Source organism: Triturus cristatus, chromosome 3_1 (assembly GCF_964204655.1).
Source record: "Triturus cristatus chromosome 3_1, aTriCri1.1, whole genome shotgun sequence".
Classification (NCBI taxonomy): Eukaryota; Metazoa; Chordata; class Amphibia; order Caudata; family Salamandridae; genus Triturus; species Triturus cristatus.
In genome coordinates, this window is record NC_140583.1 from 378,387,823 (window position 1) to 378,414,483 (window position 26,661).

Genomic DNA, 26,661 nt, shown 5'->3' on the forward strand with positions numbered 1-26,661 from the left:
GAAGAAGAAGATTTACAAGAAGACACAGAAACACCAACTGGACAAATTGAAAAAGTGGACAAGTCAAAGGAAGAAGAAATTTATGAACATTTTAGCATACATCCTCTACATTCAAAAGAAGTTATGGGAGACAATATTGATCTGTTTCAGATGAAGAAAGCAAAAGGAACTCCCGTGAGTGTATGGGAGGAGAGCTTGGAAGCTCGATGTTTTCCCTAGCTGTTTCCTAAAGGAAAAGGAGGACGATACGATGAACGTCCAGAACAGATTCCAGCTTCTGAGTATCGGACTACAAGACTATATGCAGAAGATCCCAGATTTCAACAAAGTATTCCTTATTTGTTCCATCTTTTATTTGAAAGCGACTTGTCTGCACTATCTTATGCAGTAAATCACATTTTAAAAAGTGGAGTACATTTACAAAATGTGTCTGCTAAGGATTTTATGGAGAAAGTGCAGCACCGAGATGATCATTTGGAAACACAACTGATCAATCTGATGGCTTGTCAGCGTGGGACAAATGAATATTGGTACCGACGCCATGGTGAATTAAAATGCATGTTACGGAATTTAGGAACACCAACATGGTTCCTTACCCTAAGCTGTGCTGAGTACGCTTGGGATGATTTACTGGATTTTCTACGAGAGGCAAATTCAAACATTAAAAACATTGAATACAAGACAGCAGGAGAACTGTGCTCATTGGATCCGGTTAATGTTTGCAGATATTTCAATCATAGATTTGAGGCTATGATGTCCTTCATCTGCAATAAAAAAAATCCACCCCTTGGAGAAGTAGTGGATTTCTTTTGGAGAAAAGAGTACCAGGCAAGAGGTGCTCCTCATATTCATATGCTGTTGTGGATCAAGGATGCCCCAAAGTTTGGAACAGATACTGATGAAGCAGTGTTATCTTACATTGAAGAATATGCAACATGTGCTATACCAAAAAGCACAGAAGAGAAAAAGTTAAAGGAGCAAGTTTTACGTTTCCAAAGTCATCGGTGTGGAAAATACTGTCGACGGAAATACAAGAGCAAAGATAAATACTACACTAAATGTCGATTTGGATTTCCTAGACCTGTTCTTTCAAATGGAAGAGTAAACAGTTTTATGTCATCTGTGAGACATACTATCACAAGAAAATCACCTAAGAATACATACAACCTAAAAAGAAAAGAAGAATCAAAAAATATAAATGACTACAACCCAGTCATTTTATCCATGTGGAATGCTAACATGGATATATAGTATGTAGCTGACAATTCCATTGCTGTTGCTCGATATGTAACGTCTTACATTACTAAATCTGAAAAAACTGAATTGAAAGAAATGTGGGAAGAGATTTCTCACGAGAAGACTGTCAGTAAGAAGCTGTACAGTTTCAGTTTAAAGATGTTATCGCATCGAGAAATTGGATCCTACGAATGTTCAGATAGGTTATCTTCTGCAAGTCTCTACTCGAAATCAAGAAGAATAATTTGGGCAAGTTTAGGCCTTGCAGCAATGAGAAATCGGGTACTGAAATCTGTTGGAGAAATTGAATATTTGGCCGAGAATGACCCAGAAAGTACAGATATTTTGAAATCAAACATGTTGGACACATAATATCCAAAAAGAAGTCATCATCTGGAGAACATGTGTCTCTATGAAGTGCTGCAGAACTACATTTATTCACGGAAAGCCGCAGAAGACATCAACAATGGAAAATATAAAGTCATTGGTGAGGAAGGATGTTTGGTGAAGCAAACAAAAGGAAGTTTGATAAATCACAGGAAGCTGAGTTGCGACACTACTGACAAAAAGGAATTTTACTACTTGGCTCTTTTACAGCTGTTTAAACCATGGCGTACAGAGGATGAACTACTGGGAGAATTTCAAAGCTATGAAGATTCTTTTAATGCTTGCAAAGACAGCATACAATGCAGTACATTCTCAACTTATCTGCAAATGTTAAATGAAGAAATTGAACAGGAAACTACAATTGCAGCTGAAGTAGCTAGAGACAGTTCTCAAGACAGCCAAAGTTCAGGAACACTCAGTCAAGATCCCCTAGGACAACCAATCGTTGAAAATGAAGCATCAATAGCCATGAATGAAGTGGAAACGGCTATGAATCAAGCTCAAGAAGAATTTATAGACTTACAAAATTTGGAAAGACAACTGAATGAAGAGCAGCAACAAATTTATGAAGAGATCAGAAGCAAAATTGATCACGGATTTCTACATGAAAAAAAAGAGTGCTCATGCACATCATTTCATCCAATCAGGATGTATGTAAGCGGACAAGCTGGAACTGGAAAAAGTTTCCTAATAAAAGTCAGCAGAAGCTACCTACAGCAAAAAACGGATTCTACTTTGTCTTGTGTGGTTACTGCTCCAACTGGGTTAGCAGCATATAACATAAAAGGAATCACCTTACATCGTTTGCTAATGTTACCAGTGGAGCATGAGAACAAAATACAATACAACAAGCTAACTGGAGAAGCATGCTTGGAAGTTTCAAGAGTATTGAATAAGATGCAAGTTCTCATTATTGATGAGGTGAGCATGGTATCAAACTTAATGCTTGCCTTTGTGCATTTAAGAATGCAGCAAATTCTAAGGACAGACTATGACGTGTTATTTGGTGGAAAACATGTCATAGTTTTTGGGGATCTTCTACAACTTACTCCAGTTAAAGGACAACCAGTGTTTAATACTGTGACACATGAAGACACAAAGAAGTCATTGGGAAGCATCGGTAATGCAAATATTTGGTCCTTCTTTGAGTACAAGGAACTTACTACTAATATGAGGCAAGCTAACGATGAAGAATATGGAAGTATTCTGAAAGATATCAGAATTGGACTACTCACAGAAGTTGGCAAAAAAGCATTACAGAGTCGGCTGCTACATAATTTATTTCCAAAGGAAGAAATAGTTGCAGAGAAGATATACAAGAACATTGCAGAAAAGAAAAGTGTCATCTGCTTAATGCCAACTCTACGTGAATGCTCAACATTCAATGAGGAGCTTTTAAAATTGGAAAAGGAAGATATCAGGAAATTGGAAGCAGTGGACAAAATTGAGGATGGAAGAATTACTATCACATTAACAGGCACACTGAAAAATAAATTGGATTCACTAGAGAAGAACATTTCCAAAACAGCTGGATTAGAAAAAAATCTATATGTTTGCATGAACTGTAGAGTATTTTTAAGGAGAACTTTGGATGTTGAAAAAGGTTTAGTTAATGGAGCTATGGGAAGAGTTGTGGGTTTTATTAATTATCAGAAAAAAGATGGAATTGAATGTTTAAAAATAAAATTTGATCAGATAGAAGAAGTTAAAGACATTTGTCGTTGTTCAGTTCGTTTCATGCTTGTGAAAGACTTATATGTACGTAGGAAGCAGTTTCCGTTTTCGCTAGCATATGCTGTAACTATTCACAAGTCTCAAGGATTGACTGTAGATTGTGCTTTTGTGAACATTGGTTCAACTGTGTTCAAAGAAGGTATGGCTTATGTAGCTTTGTCACGAGTGAAAACATTATCTGGTTTATTCATGATAGACTTTGATGACTCAAAAGTTAGTGCTGATACAAATTGTGTAAAGGAGTATAATAGATTAAGAAGAACCTATGCTCCTCATTTAGGTCAGTATCCTGTGTTGGAGAAACGTGTAGTTTCTCGTAAAAGGAGAAATGAGAATATCTGTAATGAAGATGTAGAGAGGAGGAAAAAAAAGAGGAGTGATGTAATTGCAAGCAAAAAGAAAAAGGAAAATGAAGAAGAGGTTGTAGGATGTCATTTTGAAAATAGCTCTGGTGTCAACTGCTACGCTAATGTAGTGCTGAATGTTGCATTTTATCTGGAAAGTGTGCAAGAGCAGATAATAGTAAATCAGAGAAAAAGATTCTGTTCTGAGTTGAGTCTCCTTTTTCAAAAGCTGAGTAATGATAAAACTCAAATAGAAAGTGCTACTGAAATTAGAAAACTTTTAGATGTATGTTCAGGACGAACACAGTTTTCTCAAAATGTACAGCAAGACGCACAGGAATTCTTGATGTTTTTTCTTCAGGTACTGGAAGAAGAAGGGGTTCCCATTGAAAATATGTTTGGTGTCTCTTATAAATGGGAACATAGTTGTGAAAACTGTTACAATACATGTGGCTCTAATGTTGATTCTGAAAGGTTTATTTATTTAACATTGCCAGAAAGTAAAACAGTCACTTTTGCTAAATTAGTTAAAGATGCTAATCATAACATGGAATGCAGTGAGTGTCAATCTGAAATGTTTTCAACGTTAATTTTAAAGGAATACGGACAATATGTAATTTTAATGATGCAACGATGTAAAGCTGATGGTTCAAAATTGGATACTTTAATAAAGAAGTTTACAGGAAAGCAATTATCAATTTCAGGAAAAACTTTTGTAACAGTTGCAATAATTTTCCATGAAGGACCTACTGTTACTTCTGTACATTACACAGTTTATCTTAAATGTGAAAAAGGCTGGACACTGTGTAATGATTCCCAATTGATTTTCAAGCAACGTTTGCCTTTTGATTTAGCAAATTCCTATCTAATCTTCCTGAAACCTAAATTTTAGAGAGACTTGGCAAGATCTGTACAAAACAATTTTACCATTTTATTGGATTACCATTGGAATTAAAAAAAAAATGATTTTTCAAATTATCATTTGGCCTAATGGAAAGGTAACCAATTGTAATGTGGACTTTTTAAATTTTTAATGAAACTTTGGAAAACCAAAAATTTAGACAAAATCGGTAACATCTGCACAATTTAAATTTTGGAATGTTATTGGATTGCCATTGGAAATTTATTCAAAAAAGATTTTTAAAATTACTATTTGGCCATGAGGAAAGGTAAACAATTGTATTGTGGACTTATTTAATTATTAATTAATTTTTCGGAAACCAAAATGTTACAGAGAATCGGTGAGATCTGTACAATTTAAACTTTAGAATTTTATTGGATTACCATTGGAAATTTAATCAAAAAAGAATTTTAAAATTACTATTTGGCCTAAAGGAAATGGAACCAGATGTATTGTGGAGTTATTTGAGATATATTTTTGTGATTATACTTCTGAAACAAAAATGTCAGACGGTATTTTAAAGAAATAAGTATTGATATTAGTTGATATTTTTTTAGAATATTATGCATTTCTATAATGTTATGTTTAAGTAAAAAGAGATTGTGGGCTTTTTTAAAACAATCTTTGAGATTGTTATTTTTTTTTTGCCCGCTGTTAAATGATGAATGCAATTGCTTTCACAATTTATAGTGAAATGCAATATATTCTGAAAACAGCAAAAAAAAGTCAAAACATTTTTTGGGAAAATATGTAAATATGTGTACTGTATTATAAAATGTTTTATTAAATATTAATACTTTTTTCTTTTTTTTCAGATTGAGATAGAAAATTTTCGAAAACTTGAACCATTTTTAAAGCAATTAAAATTAAATTTTAATTAATAAATAATTTTTTGAGTGGGTATGGTAAGTCAAAAATTTCATGGTCCCTTTTCTCCACTTCTCCACAATCACATTTTCAGTTTTTCATTGTAGTCTCTCAAGGACCTTGTAATGTGATAATTGATTTTTAGTGTTTTTAAAAAAAAAAAAAAAATTACGCGTACCGTACGCGTACGGTAAAAAATAAATAAAAAAAAGTTAAAAAAAATATATAAAAAAAAGTTGAAAGGTAAGGTTGGCTCTTAAAAGAGCCGTTGTGTTCATGCAGGGACAGAGGAAAGAAAGAATGGGAATATTAGTCGGTACGACAAATGTGCTGATCTATTAAATTGTTCACTAGGGCAACACTGGTCTCCCTATGACAAATTAGATCATGACAAGTGGCGCACCAAATTAAAACCCTCGCAAACCGATGGTTGGTTTCCAGAGGACCAGAAAAAGGAGATGCTCCCCCCACAGATGAAGGGCTCAGCTGACCTGCCGAAGATGGACTCGGCCCTGCAGATGATGGACCAGGCTAAGCTGCTGTGGATGTGCTTGGTTGACTTACTGAAGGGTTACCTTCAGTATGTCGAGCATATGTCCTACCGTGTACATCATGAAGGTGTCTCAACATGGTGTGATTCCCGAAGGAATACTTCTTGTTGGGATTCCCTCTTGAAAGTACACGGTCACAAAGCTTACAAGTCACTAAGGGTGCATTTACCTTTTTCTTGCCCTCTGGAAAAGAAAAATACTCCCATATGAAAGAGCTCTTTTGTTTCCTCCTTCTCTGCCTCAAGGTAGTGCTGCTAGCCTCACTCTCAGAAGAGGTCTGCTGTTCTGCCATCGTATCACAAAGACAACTCAGCTCCTTCTCCTAAGGGATCACAAGCAGAAATGAGGGGAATGGGTGTGGTGTAGGAGAGTTCTAGAACTGAAAGTACTTTAAACCAATCAAAAGTTTTGTTTCTTGATCACATGATCTACCGTGCGCGTACGTTACGCTTACGGTGCGCTTACGGAGCGCTTACGGCAAAAGTACGCATGCGCGTAAAAAAGACGCGCGCACGCGCGCATGCGCAAAACAGGCACGCCCCTTCACTTCCGCGTAACATGCGCGTGCAGCGTACGCGTTACGCGCTGCGCACGCGTGACGTACGTCTACGCAAATTGCGTAAATGAACGCAAACAGCGTAGAAATCTAACGTTATAAAAGCAAGACGTGCACTTACCGTACGCGCACGGTAAAAAAATACTAAAAAAAAAAAAAAAGGGGAAAAAAAACCCACTATGTTATACTAATAAATCTTACCTGTTTAGTTTAAAAAAATGGTAAAAATAAAAAATATATTGTAGAATTTTTTAAATTTAACCATAGTCTTTAAAAAAGGATAGAAAATTAAAATAAAAAGATGTAAAAAAAATTGAAAAAAGAAAAAAAAAAAAAAGGTAAATATAAGAATTGGCATTTAAAAAACCTTGCAAATTCACTGAAAAAACCATGGGTTTCACACACGTTATAGTTAGGAATTAGCATTTAAAAAACTCTAGAAATTCAATGAAAAAACCAAAGGTTTCACACATGGTATAGTTAGGAATTAGCATTTAAAAAACCTTAGAAATTAAATGAAAAAACCAAAGGTTTCACACATGTTATAGTTAGCTGGACATTTCACTCGTAAAAAACCAATGAAATTCCCCCGTTATAGTTAGTTCAGCTAACTATAACTCGCGCGCCCGCAATGCACTACTGATGACGTCACATATTACATCACTCATGACATGGTCACTGACATCACTCATGACATCACTGATGACATCTCAAATGACATCACTGATGACATCACTGATGACATCATCCTTGTGATAGAGTGGCAGACCTCCTCTTCCCCTAATATAACCTTTGATACACACATTCAAAAATAGAGACTAACATTTTCAAAACAATGGACATACCAATGCCAGTTACAACAACCTCTTCAGTAATTCTAAGAACCACATACACATCCACTCATTCACCAACAGTCCTATACAGTCACTCATACATGTACTCACTCATCATATGTACTCATACACCTATACATCCTGTTACACAATGCCACTCATCCATAGAGTTACTCACACATACTCACTCATGCTAATAAAGAAACAAACATACATTTATTTGCATATACAGTTATACACACACCACCACACTTACTTCTACAGAAACTTACACATACTTAGTCTTATAAACAGTCACTTATAGAAACACATACTTATTCATACAGGAACTCTTTCAATCTCTCACTCTCACATATACTCACTTATATACACCAATAGTCACATATACTAGTTTAATAGATATGTAGTTACTCATAAAGACACTATTGAGACAGTCATTCACTCACTAACACACCCATACACACACTCATCCACCCATACAGTCCTGCACACATGCTGTCTTCAACACATACAAAGAGTGAATCACTCATTCATGCACCTATGCACTACGTAATACCCCCCACCGAACCATGCAGACACTCAGACTGATACTCAAAAAAACAACTAATAACCTATATAGACACCCATGAAGCTAATCACCAACCCATGCAGCCACTTATACACAAAGTGAGAGACTGATACAGATATTTTCATATTTAAACATTACTCAGTAAGCCATGTATTCACTATGATACACTTAATCAGTCAGTTACACAATACATTTTTCAAAAAAAAGGATCCATTTAGACACTTATATACCCATTTATTCTTCCATTGACCTTGAGATATACATATATAAAACATATTTAATTTTCAGAAAAACACACATTCACTGGATGATGTCATCAGTGATGTCATCAGTGATGTCATTTGAGATGTCATCAGTGATGTCATGAGTGATGTCAGTGACCATGTCATGAGTGATGTAATATGTGACGTCATCAGTAGTGCATTGCGGGCGCGCGAGTTATAGTTAGCTGAACTAACTATAACGGGGTAATTTCATTGGCTTTTTACGAGTGAAATGTCCAGCTAACTATAACATGTGTGAAACCTTTGGTTTTTTCATTTAATTTCTAAGGTTTTTTAAATGCTAATTCCTAACTATAACGTGTGTGAAACCTTTGGTTTTTTCATTGAATTTATATATATATATATATATATATTCACTTAAAAAACCATAGGTTTCACACAAGTTATAGTTAGCTGTACATTTCACTCGTAAAAAACAAATGAAATTCCAAGTTATAGTTAGATCAGGTAACTATAACTTGCGCGACCGCAATCCACTGCTGATGACGTCACATATTACATCACTCATGACATGGTCAGTGACATCACTCATCACATCAATGATGACATCTCAAATGACACATTGTGGATTGCGGTCGCGCAAGTTATAGTTACCTGATCTAACTGATCACCGAGCACCCACCTTGCGCATTTCGTACCGTGCACGCCACGCCATTTTTTCCAAAATATCAATTGTTTTTTTCTCCCTTGGGGGTCCTTAGATTTATATATTAAATGTGATTGTTAATTCTTTTTTTTTTATTCTTTTTTTTTACCGTACGCGTACGGTAAGCTTACCGTACGCGCACTCCGCGATTTTTTTTAAAAATTATTCAATTTATTTTTCATACTTTTTGGTCCTTTGTGAACCCCCTGACGAACGCTAGGGGGTCTGCAACTCTCTTCGTTGCCCCCTTTTCATGTTATCATCCTTTGTTTTTCAGTGCGAGAGACAGAAAATGGCGGCCGATACTTCCTGGTTTCGACCGATTCGAATGTTTACTTTGATCTAACAACCAATCAGAATCGCGCTCGCGCACGTCACCGTACGCGTACGGTAAGCTTACCGTAAGCGCACGGAGCGCGCTTACAGATATATATATTGATTTAAATTCTATTTTCTCAGGACCTACTGAACAGATTTACACCAGACCTACAAAAGGCACTTCCTTGACCTGAGGACTACCTCTCTGCCAAATTTCAAGTAATTCTGTTCAGCCGTTCGGGCTGTAGCTGTGTCTAAAGGTCCTATGGAAAAATGCATGGGGAAAACGCGTTTTGGGACCCCCCTTTTTTCTCAGCCCCCGCTTGACGAATCCCCCCGAGACTTTCAGGGTAGGAGCGGAGCGTAGCGCCCCATTAGTTTTGAAAATTTCACGAGGATTCGTCGACCGACGCCAAAGTTATTCCGAATAGAATGTTGCGGATTTCCTATGGAAACAGGGTCCTAACTATAACTATCTACTGGCGACTGCCAGTAGATAATATATATATATATATCTATATAGATATAGATATATATATATATATATATATATATGACGCTCCAAGGTTCAAAAAGAACAAAGAACCATCACTCCGTTTAGATTTCAATCCCAATTCGGATTTATTGGTGCAAATAAAGTAAACAGACGCGTTTCAGCCGTAGCTTTCGTCGGCTCGCGTTCGGAAACGGAAATTGATTTATACTTTGATGTGTAAACATAAACGAGGGACCTGTTTTACATGATTTTGGTCGCCATCTTGGAACATGCAAGATACATATATTAACATTACATTTCTTATTCATCTCACCCTCAAACAGGATCAAAAATCGTTCTGTTAATCAAATTAACATCTTAATTCATACTATCTTTATCATTTATATGAACATAAATTGCATGTTCTAATAAAACAATTCATTGGTTTCTTTTATAGGTGAAACATTTCCTTTTCATCATTTTGTACATGTTATTAAGCCCTGGATGGGCAAAAAAATATATATATCTATATTTCGTCCTATTCTTCTGTTCAACTCAAGTACAGGAATACAGTCACAGTTCTAAATAACTCCTCACAGATGGGTTATCAACTCTTCCCCTGAATTCAATCCCTCGGGTGTTTTCGTCTGGAGTTCAATAATATACCTAGATTGCAGGCGCCGTAAGGCCTTTTCTCTATCTCCACCCCTGATATCTTCCGGGATACAATCTAAGCTGAAAAATTTGAGAAGAGTTCTATCGCTGTTGTGGTGGGTGGCAAAGTGGCGTGCAACGGGATAATTTTCCAAAATGCGCATCTTAACCGCATTCACTGTGCTGCCTATGTAGCGATAGCTGCAGGGACATTCAAGGCAGTATACTACGAAAGGTGTGGTACACGTCAAAAACTTGGAAATCTTTTTAGGAATTTGACTTCCCGGAATGGTATAAGTCAAAGTCTTTTTACTGGTGTAGCATGCCTTGCATCTCCCACAGGGAAATGAACCTTGAAGGTCCTTTGATCCTAAAGAGAAAGGGGATAACTTCTTTAGGTGACTCTGTACCAATTGATCCTTCAAGGATCTCGATTTCCTGAATGTTATCTGCGGATAGTCAGTTAGGGAACTACCTATGACACTATCCGTTTTCAGAATTCTCCAATGCCTACGTAGTATTGACCTTATCTTCATGGCTGATGATGAGTAAGTGGTGATCAACCTTAGGCTCCCTGTATCGTCTTTCTTCTCAAGACTATCTTTTAATAGGGTTAGTCTTGCCACTTTTTTTCACTTTTGATTGTGCCACATTAAGTACTTTCTGTGAATATCCTCTTGCTTTAAAGCGTCTAACGCTATCCCTAGCTGCTTGGTCAAAATCTTCGTTCATTGAACAATTCCTCTTGATTCGTAACAGTTCGCCATACGGAATACTACTTATCAAGTTTCTCGGATGGCTACTACGGCCATGCAGAATAGAATTGCCTGCTGTGGTCTTTCTATACAGGGATGTCTGAATCATATCTGATTTGACAAAGACTTTAATGTCTAGGAAATGTATTTCCTTCTTACTTATTTCATGAGTAAATCTCAAATTGAAATTATTTACATTGAGAGCAGTGATATATTCTTCTGCTGATTGTTTGGACCCCTTCCAAATAATGAAGTGGTCTTCAATGTAATGACGCCAACAAATTACCTGGTCCACCCATTTGCTGTTATCCTCTACCCAGGCTACCTGCTTCTCCCACCAGCCTACGAAAAGGTTCGCATAGCTGGGGGCGAAGCAGGTGCCCATCGCAGTACCCATTATCTGTCGATACCTTTGGTTCTGGAAAGCAAAAATTTTATTTTTCAGGCAGAATGCAATAAACTCTAATAACATTTCATTGTGTTCTAAGAATCTTATTGGGCGTTGCCCTAAGAAGAACTTTACAGCTGTTAAACCATCCTGATGCTTTATGCTTGTATAAAGATTTCAAACATCCATTGTTATCATTAGAAAGTCATCTTCCCATCCTATATATTTATATATATATAAATATATATATATATATATAAATATATATATATATACGGGAATAGGATTTTGACTCCTTAGGGCAAGTAGGGAACCCTGGAATGGAGACCTGTACAGGGCAGCAGACCTGCTTCCCATATTTACAAAGTGCCTGCAGTGCGGCCTCTTAAAGGGAAAATAGCCATAATGCATCAAACAGTGGCACATTGTGAATGTAACATTGGGACTGCATATATCAATGTGTGGGACCACTATCTGCACCTCATGATGTCTGTAGTCATGAGAAATTTTTGCATTCAAAGACTGCTTGTGACTCAAAAAAGTATTCCAAAAGTTTTCTTAATACCACTTAACCCATACATCAAATTGCTTCTTATGCCATTTGAACCAATAACGTTTTTTATTTCATTATGCTGCTTTGAAATACATAGGATTTTCTCTGAGGAAGGTCTTTCTGCTTGTGAATAGTGACTGGGGGCAGTTAAAGATTCCTCTAGGAGCAACATTGTTTTGACTTTTTGGGATTCCCTACCACAACCATTTCAAGACTGAGACCTCTGCCCATCCATCATTGTTTAACAATATCATTTATCTCCAACTAAATTGAGACTAACATAGCATTGTGTGCAGTTATGCTGCTGACATTAGAAAGTGTAAACTATTAATAACTGTCATACTATGAATTCTGCACATTTTTTGGTTGTGGTGTATGATAATGTTAGTTCCATAATTAGGCTGCAGACAAGCAGGTGAGTTTCTTTGTAGGTCAAATAGGCAGGTGAGTTGCATTGAGTGAGGGTGGGATGTGATATTTTCTGTTTTTCATAGAGTAAACCAAGTGCCAATCCATTCCAAAAAGTAGAGCCAGACGAAACTAGAAGTCATACCGGAGGAAAGTAAAGAAACTAAGGGGCACATTATCAAGCACTGCGTTAAAATTCTTAAAATTCTTACTGCATTAAACAATAATTAACAGAATTTTACTTTTAACTTAGATTAGTTGATTTTATGTGCTTCATATAATTTTGAAGCATTTATTTAAATGTTGCTGTATTTCAAAAATGTCATTTGTGCCTGTTAAACTAAATTTCGATCGTTATGCTCTTAATTTTTGTAATTGTATTCTTCCATATTTATGTGTTTATATATGTATTCTTATAAAGTGTGCTCTCCGGTACCAGTATTATACATATAACGTTTCCTTTAAATAGGGGAGTAGCCAGCGAGCTGAATACAGGAAAACAGGGGCTCTTGGCTAATCTTACAACAAGGCAAAGAGGAAGTGATGCAAAATGGAGAGGTGGACTGCAAGAAAATTGTTAGCATTCGAAGGCAGATTTTCTCGAATCCCTGGAAAGTGCACAAGATAAAACTGGCACCTCACACTGCACATCATCAGAACATTTATGGACCTCTGAATGACAAGGGAAGAAGAAGGCCCTGCTAGAAGAATACTTATGATTCCTGCTGGAAGAAGCAGACTCCCTCAAAGACTTAAGGATTTCTGAATTCTGCTGGCTATGAGGGAGTGGAGCTGTTCTCCAAGGATCAACTGATTGGCCTCCTGTATGTCTGTTTCAGGAATACAAAATGCAGAAGGAATCCTGACTCCAACAGGGCCTAACTGACTGCAGAGGGCTTGGTTCTGCAGGATACCTGGCTAAAGCAAGATCTTGTGACAAGAAGCCTACCATTAGCAGCTAGGATTGCATGAATCACCAAAATTAATTTCCCCAGAAGTTGGCAAGTTAGTCTGAAGGTAAAGTCTTTAAATAGTATGAACCACAGGGTGTATCCAATGCGCATGGTTGACTATTTCATTTTAAAATATAAGGAGCTTCATGTATGTAAGCCAGACCTACTGGGTTTTTCAAAGGATCAGAACACCAAAAATATAAAAAGTGGGCCTATTGGCTTTATGAAGCAGGCTATTACGTTTTTCAAAAAGTCACAAATATTCATGATCAAATGAATATTATATAATTTCACAAGGAGCAATCTTTAATAAAATAAGTTGTCCTGATTATTATTAACAACACCTTCTTTATAAAAAATCATCAACATGTCTTTGAGTCTCTCTTTTAATATTTTTCAGGCCACTAAATGCAGCCACAACAATTACCACAATGGGACCCTGCACTCTGGCTGAACAGCATACAGCCCCAGTTAGAAGTGCTTTAAAAACATGTGATATGCTCTCCTTAGGTCATTGTTAGAAACAGGGGCTCTAGTTGGCAGGGGTATGTACCCTAGACCAAGTAGGGTTCACCGGTTCTGACAAGGTAGGTCCAAAAGCACTCAGGACCACCCTCTGGTAGCTTGGCGTAGAGCAGGTAGGCTAAACTCAGGAGGCAATGTGTAAAGTATTTGTGTAACATCCACCCACCACAACACAGTGAGACACCTAAAATAGACACTGAACCATTTGTTTATAAAAATATAAAATCTTTATCTATATTTTAGGCAGGATCCAATAAATAGAAATTGCACATATATCTTATTTGCAATATCTGCTGTCAGTGTTCTGAAGAGAGTTCTGGAAGCCCTTAGACCAGTGTTCAGGTAATCACCAGTTCAGTCTCTGGTATTGGTATCAACAAAGGAAAGCGTGCGTAGGGACTATCCTGATTAACCCCCAGTCAGGAGTTTTTTAGCACAGGATCCCCATGGCTGATCAGGGCTCTGTGCCTGACAATGTTCAGGGGTCAAAGAGGGGCTGTTAGCTTAAGCGCTGCCTTTGTTATTAGTGTGGGCTTTTAAAAATAGGTATGTGTCCCTGATATGCTTTTATGGGGCCCAAAATGGCCTGGTGCAGTCCCTGGTTGAAATACTGCCGCAATAGTTAGGCTGCCAGTGTTAATGTACTCCCGCCGCACTTAGAACAATAATGCGGCCAATGTTCATGTCAATATGCCCCCGCTGTACCTATAGCAAGACAACTGGTGTGCCCAATGCTTTAGTGCCACCGAAGTTAATTACGGGGCCCCGGTACCGCAATGCCTCATGATGCGAGTACAGGCCGTGAATAATGTGATCGCTGAGGCGTAGGGGAAAAGACCCCGCTATCAGGAATGCCTCTAAACAGTCCCCGCAGCCCCGTAACCCACCCGAGTCTATTTAATCCCCGCAGCAGCTTGGCTTGAAACGCTGACCGTTACCTGGGGCCGGCGCTGGCTCAAGGCTTCCTTGGGGACGCTAACATAGATGACAGAGAATATATATCTGCATCTTTTTCATTTTGTTATGATTTGTCATTCATGCATATGCCAGACATCTGGCAGGATAGGTTGTCATCACTGATTGTTGATGTATATATGCACACTACCTTCCCTTTGCACATCACCCTCACATATCCCCGCTATGCACTTGTGACTTCACCTTGTGAGCACCTTTTTTTCAAAAATACATAAATGTGAAATATATTATACTTTATAATTTGATTCATTTTGCTCCCTGTGATGTAATTAAATCATAACCATTTGTGGAATGAGTTAATTGGTGCTGTCGTACCTTGTTTGTATAACTTGGACCATTTGTTGTTATTTCTATGCACTGTGAATGTTCTCCACTGTGACATTATCTTATGTACCACAATTTAACCAGGTCCAGTGGCCTATAGGGTTACCCCATTATTATATAGCTCTAGGGATGGGATGAGCATCAGTCTTGGTCACGGAATTTAGCCCTCTGTAGTCCACACAGAGCCTAAGTTCCGGTGTGGTGCCCGGTGGGGCAGCTTTTGGTACCAGAACCACCAGACTGGACCAGGGGCTATTGGAGGGCTCTATCACCCCCAACTCTAGCATCTTAGGGACTTCACTCTGGATGCTGGCCTTCACCTTATCTGACAGCCTGTAAGACTTGGTCTTGACAGGGAGGCTGTCCCCTGTGTCCACGTCGTGGGTACACAGGTGGGTAATCCCAGGGATAAGGGAGAACACAGAGGAGTACTGCTCCAGGACCTTGTGGCAGTCCCTCTGTTGCTCAGGCATCAAGGATGGGGAGAGGACCACTTCCTCCACCGATCCATCCTTCTCTTGGGAAGCAAAGAGGTCCGGGAGAGGTTCGCTTTCCTCTTCATCGACCCAATCAGTCACCATCAGTAAGGTGAGCTCAGATCTCTCATGGTGGGGTTTGAGGTGGTTGGCATGTAACACCCGGTGGGGTTGCCTGGGAGTCTTAAGGTCCACCACGTAAGTGGCCTTGCCCTTCTTCTCAAGTATCTCATAGGGGCCAGTCCAAGGAGGCCACTGAGCTCTCCAGGCTCCATGACCCACACCTTCTGTCCAGGCTCTAACTCCACAGGGTGAGAATTCATGTTGTACCATACCCTCATTACCGCCTGGCTGGCCTCTAAGTTGTCAGAGGCTAGTTTCCACAATTTAGCCATTTGGCTGCTGAAGGCCAGCATGTAGCTTACTACATCTTGGGGAAGCCTCCTAGGAGTCTTCTCCCACCCATCCTTTACTAAGCTGAGAGGTCCCCTCACAGGGTGACCATACAAAAGCTTGAAGGGGCTGAAGCCCACCCCCTTCTGCGGTACCTCCCTGTAGGAAAACAACAAACAGGGCAAGAGGACATCCCACTTTTTCCTCAGGCCCTCAGGCAGACTCCTGATCATGCCTTTTAGGGTCTTGTTAAATCTTTCAACAAGACCATTTCTCTTAGGGTGGTAAGGGGTAGAGAACTTATAAGTAACCCCACACTCCTTCCACTTGGCTTGGATATACGCAGACATGAAGTTAGTGCCCCTGTTAGACACAACTTCTTTGGGGAAACCCACTCTGGTAAAAATCCCCATCAGGGCCCGGGCCACCGCAGGTGCAGTGATGGTCCTCAGAGAGATAGCCTCTGGGTACAAGGTGGCGTGGTCCACCACAACCAGGATAAAACTGTGACCAAAAGAGGCCGGCGGATCCATAGGCCCAACAATGTCAATTCCCACCCTTTCAAAGGGGGTGCCAACGACAGGTAGTGGTTCCAGGGGGGGCTTCAGTTTGGTCCCTGTTTTCCCACTAGCTTGGCAGGTCCCACACAGAATGTATCTGAGGAAATCCTCATCCTGGGCCAATAGAAATGTGGAACAAGCCTAGCAAAGGTTTTGTCTTGGCCCAAGTGTCCTGCCAAGGGGATCTCGTGAGCCAACTCCAAAAGAAAGGCCCTGTAGCATCAAAGGATCCCTAAGGCCCTTGATGACCCATGCACAGGAGCCTTGGGCTCACTGTAAAGGAGGTCGTCCTCCCAGTAAATGTGATAGTTCTCAGAGGCATTGCCTGCTGCTTGGGCTTCGGCCTGTTGCCTCATGCCCTCAAGGGTGGCGCTCTCCTTCTGTGCCTGACAAAACTCCTCTCTGGTGGGCCCTCCTTCAACCTGCCACGCCGCAGGGGTAGGCAGGTCCCCCAAGGGAGCAACACCCCCCTCCGTGGACTCCGGTGCAACTGCTGCAGGTGCCCCATCCATCTCATGGGGTGTGCTTTCCGGGGCAGATTTCCCACGCCATCGGGCTTTCCCCTTCTTAGCAGCTGGCTGGGCCATTGTTCCAGGCTCCATCCCTGGTTGACTCCCTTTCCGGGCAGCCATGGACCGTCTGGTAGCACAGATCCACTCTGGTAACCCCAGCATCTCCACATGCGCATTGAGCTCTACCTCCTTCCAGGCAGTGTGCTCAAGGTCATTCCCCAACAGACAGTCCACTAGCATGGCAGGGCTTACAGAAACTCTTAGAAGGCCTGAAACCCCTCCCCACTCAAAGGGAACCTAGGCCACATGATAGTGACCCGCCCTGTTGTCAGCCTTCACAACTGGGTGGAATGCATCGGGAATTACTTGCTTTGGGGACACCAGCTGACTCCTTACCATAGTCATGCTGGCACCTGTGCCCCTCAGGACCTCCACCCCCTGACCATTGATGGTGACCCACAGCCTATACTTGGTAGTATTTGAGGGCACATGGATCTTTGGAACCATCTCACTGTCTCCCAGGGACACTAGGGTCAACCCTGCCCACTCACCCCCATTATCTAGGGACAGCTCCTCCACCAGCGTTACACTAGCCACCCCGGGGTTTTTACCTCCAGTGGGAGGAGGTGCTCTCTTTCGACACTTGGGATCCCCCTTGTAGTGTCCAATTTAACCGCACTCATAACACCAGACAGTTTTAGGCTGCTGACCTTTGGATAAGTAGGCTTTTGGTGGCCAGATTGGGGCTAGGCCCAGACCCTTTCCCTTGTGAATTGTTTTGGGGGCCTTTGGAGAACGCCTTCTTTTTATCTCCCCCCTCTTTCCTCTGGTTGGAACCCTGACCACCCTTTTGGGAGTCCCCCCAGATCCCTTAGTGAACACCATGGTACCGACCCAGGTGTCCGCCTCCTCCGCAAGTTTCCTAGGATTGGTCAACTTGCAGTCAACAGGTGTTGTTGCAGCTCTGGAAAACATTTCTCTAGAAGGTGCTCTCTCAAGAACACGTCATACAACCCTTCATAGTCATTCACATTGCTGCCCCTCACCCAGCCCTCCAATGCTTTACTAGCGTAATCCAGGAAATCTACCCAGTTCTGTGTGGGAAGTTTGTGGCTATTTCTAAACTTCTGCCTATACCTTTCAGGGGTAAGACCAAACCTTTTTAGTAACTCTGCTTTCATGACAGAATAGTTGGTCTGGTCTGCCTTCTCTAGGTAAAGGAGTGTGTCCCTAACTTCTGGAGGTATGTACTTATACAAACCAACCCCCCCAGTAACTCTCTCGGACCCCATGGGCTCTTAAGGACACCTCATAGGCTGCTAACCATTTATCTAAATGATTCCCCACCTTTAAACTGGCCATCACATCTTTAGGCATAAAAACCCTGGACTCACATGAAGCTTAAGTAGGTACGCTGCCACCATTCGTGTTGCTGTTGGCCCCTATTTGTAGGGCTCGGTTTTCTAGCTCCTTCAGGCTGAGCTCATGGCCAAGTTTCCTTTCCTCCATGGCCAACCTCTCTTTCTAACGATCCCGCTCCATCCTTTCTTTCGTACGCTCTCTCTCCAGCTTGGTGAGCTCTAGTCTAAACTGTCTCTCCTCTCTCCTGTCCTCCAATCCCTCTGAGAACAGGCTCCTTGCTGAAACACTACTGCCTGCCCTGGAAGGTACCCTTGTACCTGGTAACAAATTACCATAGCTGCCAGAGTAAACAGAGAAGCTGCTCAATTTGCATTAACTCCATACTGATGGTTTTTAATAGGGAATACTGGGCCAGACTTACGACCATTCCATTTTGCGAGTCACAAATTGTAACGTTTGGCAAATCGCAAAATGGAATGTACAACAGTGTCTTAAACACTGTTTGCGATTCCTAATGGGGTCGCAAATGACCTGCTTCATCAACATTCATGTGGCAGGTAGCAATTTGCGACCCATTGGGAATGGCCAACCCTCGCAGGGATGGTGGCCTGCTGGGGTCAGAAGACCATCATGTCTCTGACTGTTTTTTCAATAAAGCAGGTTTTGTTTTAAAGTGCAACCTTAGAGGAAAACGGGATGTATTTAAAAAAGAAAAATTCAACGTTTCTGTTTCATTTCTTAGTAAAAGGCAGTGGTCCATGGGCTCACTGCCTACTCTTAAAAAATATTTTTGCATCCATTCACAAAGGGGATGGGGTCCCCTGGCCATGCCTCCCATTGTTTGAATTGCTTACCACCTACTTGACGTAGGTGGTAAACTGCGAGAGTTTTTTTGCGACCACGGTCGCAAAACAATTGTACATGCCATTCTGCCTCGCTATTACGAAGGGACGCCCTTTCCACACCCCTTCCTAATAGGGACTCAGGAACACTATATTGCGAGTCGCCGACTTGCTAACTAGCATTTGGCCCACTGTGCATAGATAATATCAAGACTTCAGTCTTCACCATATGCCAGAAGCTACATTGACATTCTGTTAAAGGCGCAGAAAATACAACTTACTGATTCAGGGTAGGTGTATATGCAGTCTTATCTTCATCAATGATTGTCACCATAAGAGTTATAAGATTAGGCCAAAAATCCAAATTTTTGACAGATGGCCCCTGGTCCTCACGAGGAATATCTTGCTTCTTAGCCTGCAATAAAAATAATGAAAGAGAGGCACTGAAATATCCTCTTATCATTTGGGATTCATTTTTAGGCACAAAGAAAGAAAATAATGCGCTTTTTAGATATAATATAAAAAAAAAGAAAAAGACCTTTATTGGATGTGGAATGCATGTAATGGATGCGCAATGTATTCACCACTCTTCCCAAGGCTGTAACGCACCGGATCTTATGAGGAGCATTTTCTCAGTTTCATTTGAATAGTGCACAAACAATTCATATCTTTTGATAAAGTGAATCTGGGAAAAGCACTCTGGAGAAGCCTTTGTAATTGGAAAGACAGAAGGCTGCTATTGTCACTCAAGCTGCGTTCAGTTTATAAATACTTCCTAATCAGAACTGCAACCTTTCGTCTGAACTTGTACATTACACGGTTACTAATTAAGTAACAGCGGGTTACAAAGAAAGTGATCCATTCATAGGCTCTTCCCCAGCCTCTAATATACCCGAGCTGAACGATATTTTTTTTGTTGTTGTATGTTTTACTTTGGAGTATGTTCGAGCACCTGGGGCTAAAGTCTTATAAGAATAACGAGTTGAAATTAAATGAACTCATGAAACCTCAAGTGCATATACAATAGCGGTGGACGAAAAACGGTGAGAGTAAAACCAAGGCGGATAGCAAAAGAAACACTGACCCACAACAGAGCTTGGTGTCATAGAGAGCACTACAGAAGCAATCAGGGACTTCAGGAGCAAAGAATGGCTGGTGGATGAAGGAAGAGAGAGAGATGGCGGAGGAGGCTAAAGACAGAACATAGGATTGAGAGCTCTAGAGAAACCGCTAAAAAGGAGCTTGGAGAGAATTCTATTGTTCTGGTAGATTTAATTTCAGACGCTGGAATCGACAAATAGATGGTGGTTAATGCATTAAATTAAGTGGTTTTATTTGTAACACGTGTCCAGGGATGGCTAACGCGACACTTATTTTCATTTTAAACTTTTGGCATAGGCGTACCCGCCGACGCTACTTCATGGACCACAATTCTTTGGGGTAACACGCTGGTAGGACTAGCAGAGTGCGGCCAATCGGATTTTTGTTTACATTCAGGCTCCCTTGAGCCGGTGGGGCTGACGAGCCCATGGCTACGCACCTGCGCGCCTTGAGTGGTACTTTACCTGAGAATATTTTTTGGCAGCCTACGCAGCAACCCTACACACATACCTACTCCCTGCTGACGAGAGGCAACTACCTCGAAACACGTGTCCAGGGATGGCTAACGCGACACTTATTTTCATTTTAAACTTTTGGCATAGGCGTACCCGCCGACGCTACTTCATGGACCACAATTCTTTGGGGTAACACGCTGGTAGGACTAGCAGAGTGCGGCCAATCGGATTTTTGTTTACATTCAGGCTCCCTTGAGCCGGTGGGGCTGACGAGCCCATGGCTACGCACCTGCGCGCCTTGAGTGGTACTTTACCTGAGAATATTTTTTGGCAGCCTACGCAGCAACCCTACACACATACCTACTCCCTGCTGACGAGAGGCAACTACCTCGAAACACGTGTCCAGGGATGGCTAACGCGACACTTATTTTCATTTTAAACTTTTGGCATAGGCGTACCCGCCGACGCTACTTCATGGACCACAATTCTTTGGGGTAACACGCTGGTAGGACTAGCAGAGTGCGGCCAATCGGATTTTTGTTTACATTCAGGCTCCCTTGAGCCGGTGGGGCTGATGAGCCCATGGCTACGCACCTGCGCGCCTTGAGTGGTACTTTACCTGAGAATATTTTTTGGCAGCCTACGCAGCAACCCTACACACACATACCTACTCCCTGCTGACGAGAGGCAACTACCTCGAAACACGTGTCCAGGGATGGCTAACGCAACACTTATTTTCATTTTAAACTTTTGGCATAGGCGTACCCGCTGACGCTACTTCATGGACCACAATTCTTTGGGGTAACACGCTGGTAGGACTAGCAGAGTGCGGCCAATCGGATTTTTGTTTACATTCAGGCTCCCTTGAGCCGGTGGGGCTGACGAGCCCATGGCTACGCACCTGCGCGCCTTGAGTGGTACTTTACCTGAGAATATTTTTTGGCAGCCTACGCAGCAACCCTACACACATACCTACTCCCTGCTGACGAGAGGCAACTACCTAGAAACACGTGTCCAGGGATGGCTAACGCGACACTTATTTTCATTTTAAACTTTTGGCATAGGCGTACCCGCCGACGCTACTTCATGGACCACAATTCTTTGGGGTAACACGATGGTAGGACTAGCAGAGTGCGGCCAATCGGATTTTTGTTTACATTCAGGCTCCCTTGAGCCAGTGGGGCTGACGAGCCCATGGCTACGCACCTGCGTGCCTTGAGTGGTACTTTACCTGAGAATATTTTTTGGCAGCCTACACAGCAACCCTACACACATACCTACTCCCTGCTGACGAGAGGCAACTACCTCGAAACACGTGTCCAGGGACGGCTAACGCGACACTTATTTTCATTTTAAACTTTTGGCATAGGCGTACCCGCCGACGCTACTTCATGGACCACAATTCTTTGGGGTAACACGCTGGTAGGACTAGCAGAGTGCGGCCAATCGGATTTTTGTTTACATTCAGGCTCCCTTGAGCCGGTGGGGCTGACGAGCCCATGGCTACGCACCTGCGCGCCTTGAGTGGTACTTTACCTGAGAATATTTTTTGGCAGCCTACGCAGCAACCCTACACACATACCTACTCCCTGCTGACGAGAGGTAACTACCTCGAAACACGTGTCCAGGGATGGCTAACGCGACACTTATTTTCATTTTAAACTTTTGGCATAGGCGTACCCGCCGACGCTACTTTATGGACCACAATTCTTTGGGGTAACACGCTGGTGGGACTAGCAGAGTGGGGCCAATCAGATTTTTGTTTACATTCAGGCTCCCTTGAGCCGGTGGGGCTGACGAGCCCATGGCTACGCACCTGCGCGCCTTGAGTGGTACTTTACCTGAGAATATTTTTTGGCAGCCTACGCAGCAACCCTACACACATACCTACTCCCTGCTGACGAGAGGCAACTACCTCGAAACACGTGTCCAGGGATGGCTAACGCAACACTTATTTTCATTTTAAACTTTTGGCATAGGCGTACCCGCCGACGCTACTTCATGGACCACAATTCTTTGGGGTAACATGCTGGTAGGACTAGCAGAGTGCGGCCAATCAGATTTTTGGTTTTATTTGTATGCCCAATCAAACCACTGTTCGTTCCTTCAAGTGTCATAGACTCATTCATGATATGCAGCTGAATGATGGCTTTGGACACATTTTCAAGTAAATACTATTTCCTGCTGTTGGGTTAGTGCACTGAAACCAAGTCTAAAAACGTTTTCTTGTTGATAGGAATCGTTTAGTCAGAAGCAAGTCTGTGATGCCCCCACAAGTCTAGGCACCACTGCAAGACTGCCAAAGAAATGTTCCAAAGTGCACAGGGATGAAACCTTACGACTTGGTTATTTGGAACTTAAAAAACTTGGGGCAATATGTATCAACACATTTCCCCATAGACACAGAATGGGCCAAACCATTTGATACATCTGGCCCTTGGTTATCATTCTGCTGCATTTACAATTTTATTACATGTTAGAAAGTCACCCTTTTTGCATGCTCACCCCCAATTCCTTTTGTACTGACTGATACTGATGGTAGCTGACTCTGACTGTGCTCTGGTCTCTGCTAGCTAGGCCCATAACCAGTGCTATGTTAAACGCAAACATGTGCACTGAGGTACACTTATAATTGGCATGACCTACCCGATAAGTCCCTAGTAGATAATAAGGGAAGGGTATAAAAACTACCCATAAGTCCCTAATATGATAGGACACAGCAGTTTAGAGGTCAGCCGCCTTTGTTGCACTTGCATGTGTGCACTGCTGAGAGCCTGAGATCATTTTAAAAGCAGCCCTGCATTGCAGCACTGCTTTTAAAAGTAACATTTTCCGCAAACTTGACTTTGGTGGTATGGGCACTTCAAAAGTGATAATCTACCTTATTTTTATATTGTGGGTACCCCCCCCCCCCCAGGTCTCCCCTAGGTGTTCCACGGGTGAGGGGTCATGTAACTATAAGCAGGGCCCCTAAAAAGATGTTTTTTATACCCTGGTGAGTGAAAGTTGCCCATTTTATTTTTCCCCAGTTTAGGGAATCCACTCCAAAGTTGACTTTGGTGCTGTGGTCACTGTGAGGTAATAACCAAAATCTTTTTTGCATATTAGGAACTCCACATGTCTCCTCTAGGTGTTCCATGGGTGGGGGAGTCCTGTAATTAGGAGCAGGTGCTTTATAAAAGAGGTTTTAGACATCCTAGTGAGGAAGAAATAGCACATTTCATTTTCCCCATTGAAGATAGTTGGCCTCTTTGGCTAAGCTGGCAATATGTTATGGACACATAGCTATTGCTAGAAGATTATGAAAATATTCTTCAAAGACTGAACAGAATGGTCTTGATAAATACAGCAACTTGGCATTTTTTAATTGATCATAACTTGACAGACAAGAAGTTGAAGTTAGAAGGTGTTGTTTCTGTATTCCAAAATCCAGCCTCTCGCACTATTCCCTGATTGGCCAGCCCTGAGGGGATCAGCCAGGCTGCCTTGATTAAGTGATAAGTGGTCTGGCAGGGCAGGGGCTATCTGATGGAAAGAGCTGTGAGGAGAACAGGAAGGCCTGAGCAGGGTTCTGAACCATAAACCATCAGCTCCAAAGGAAGAACAGGTCAAGTAAGCCAGTCAGCCACAAGTACCCCCTCTTTCTGCCACATGGGAGGCTTAAGGAAGAATTCACAAATGTGAGTGTGGAGAGTCTATGGAAATAAGGCATACTCTGAGGTTGCTTTGGTGAGCTCTTGAGTTTCTGCTGAAACGTCCGCCATGATTGATTTTGAGAGAATAGAGCTCTTTGGGACAAGACTATGCCAACATTTGGAGAAAGTTGTCATGCCCTGGGGTGCTGCCCAGCACCTCATTAGACAAGGGTGCTCCCCTGCTTGTCGAGAGAGAGCACTGGATAAATATGTGAGAGGTGCAGAGCCTCCCAGTTCTGCTGCTTGAAACTACAAGAAGAAGGAGGATTGTCCTTTTGGAATCCTGATCTGGACCCAGGGGCCTGCCTAGTGCAGCCTGCGCCCACTGCACTATATGGGACTAGAACTCTGAGGACTTTGCCTTGCTTAAAAATGTGTAAGGACTGGATTCCCTGCAGCTACAGGTTAACAAAGCTTTGCATGACACTTCTCCATCCAATGTCCCCCTCTAGGAGTGCGTCAAGTGGAGTTTTATGTGGTTGACCAAGTTCTTTGTGGGAATTGAAGTCCAAGCCTGCCAAGGACCATCTAGGGGATTCCAGAAATGTTTCTAAGTGTGAAAGGTAAAGTTTTGACAGAGGCATCCTGTGAGAAGTAGCGGAGCAGGGCTCCATCGGGGTCGGCTTCAAACTATGACTTTTCTCTGGTCAAGCACGACCTGATGTCCTTAAGTGGTGCTATTGATTTCTAAGCTTTAGAAAGTGTCTATTCTTTAAACATTTGTATCTCTGTTTCCCTACTGTCATGGTTTTGGTGTCATTTTAAAGATATCACCAAAAATAAGAGAGGGGTCCTCTCTTAACAATCGGACAGGACACCAAATCGACAATAAGTCAAGGCAACAATTTCCCTTTGGATTGTTTTAAGGCACACTGTTTCTAGCTCATACCACACATGCCAAGCACAATCCTATCACCAAAGAGTGTCACAAGATCTCTAAGCTAATATATAAATGTTTTATTCAAATGAATTCTATTTACAAAAAACATTAAAAAACAGGTCAAATATTGCACCATAAATTAACTACTAATGTGAAAATTCACATATACAAATTAATACATATAGGTTAAATACAGGATAATATAATAGACATAAACAATGTGTCATTTGAGGCACTAATCCAATGAGAATTCAATGATCAAAACATCATTATGTGCAGTTCTTTCTTTTGACCAAGACTGATTTAATTTAGTGCTGTTGTTGGCTAACACATTTGTCATTAGTCTTTGGAAAATATCATCCCCTGAAGATAACCCAATTGGTACACCTGCAAACTGATGCACCCCTTCACAGGAAATAAATGCCATCAATACCTTCAATTCTGGCTGGAATTTGATCTGATAGTAATCACTCTTTGGAGAAATACTTACCACCAGATAAAATCATTATCATTTTGTTGATAGTGGGAAGAGGGAAAGAGTCTGTGACCACATTCTCATTTAGGCTGTGAAAGTCCATACAGAATCTCAAAAAGCCATCACATGTTTGGGTGAAAGCCACTATGCGGCTTCCACTGGTTCTTTAACCCCTTCAGACACCACCTGACTCAAAAAGCCTTTACTTATTCTCTATAGATCATCCGGACTCTTCTGGCCAAATGTCTAACTGGGAAATATTGTCCTCAAACAAATTCTGTGGACTTAACCATTTGATTCACCTAATCTATCCTCAAATATTATTGCAAACTTCAGTAGATCTCTCAAATCTGCATCTCCAACACCATGACATCATCCATCACACTAGGGTTTATTATTATTTGCTGGTCATACTGATGTAATCATCCAAACATAGGTGGGCCACCCATGGCAATACAGACTTTACTATTTATTTGACAGTTCTGAAACTGGATTTCCACCCAGAGGTACCCCATCACATCAATGTTTGCCCCTCTGTAACCTTTCAGATTGATATCCTTCAGTTTGACATTAGATCACGTACCTTTAAACATACTCTTTGGAATTATCATATGTAATGGGTCAGAGTCCATCATCAACGTAACCTATTTGCCTCTTAATTTGTAAACTGCCTTA

The 26,661-nt window shown here is 41.4% G+C and overlaps 1 protein-coding gene across 1 annotated transcript in view; it reads right to left on the reverse strand.

Moving 5' to 3' along the window:
* UNC13C (unc-13 homolog C) overlaps window positions 1–26,661 on the reverse strand; it is a 1,458,878-nt gene that overhangs the window by 574,697 nt on the left and 857,520 nt on the right. Inside the window, exon 18 of the mRNA XM_085644160.1 lies at window positions 19,662–19,795. Within this exon, the coding sequence (XP_085500286.1) occupies window positions 19,662–19,795 (134 nt within the window). The remainder of the gene's footprint in view (window positions 1–19,661; window positions 19,796–26,661) is intronic.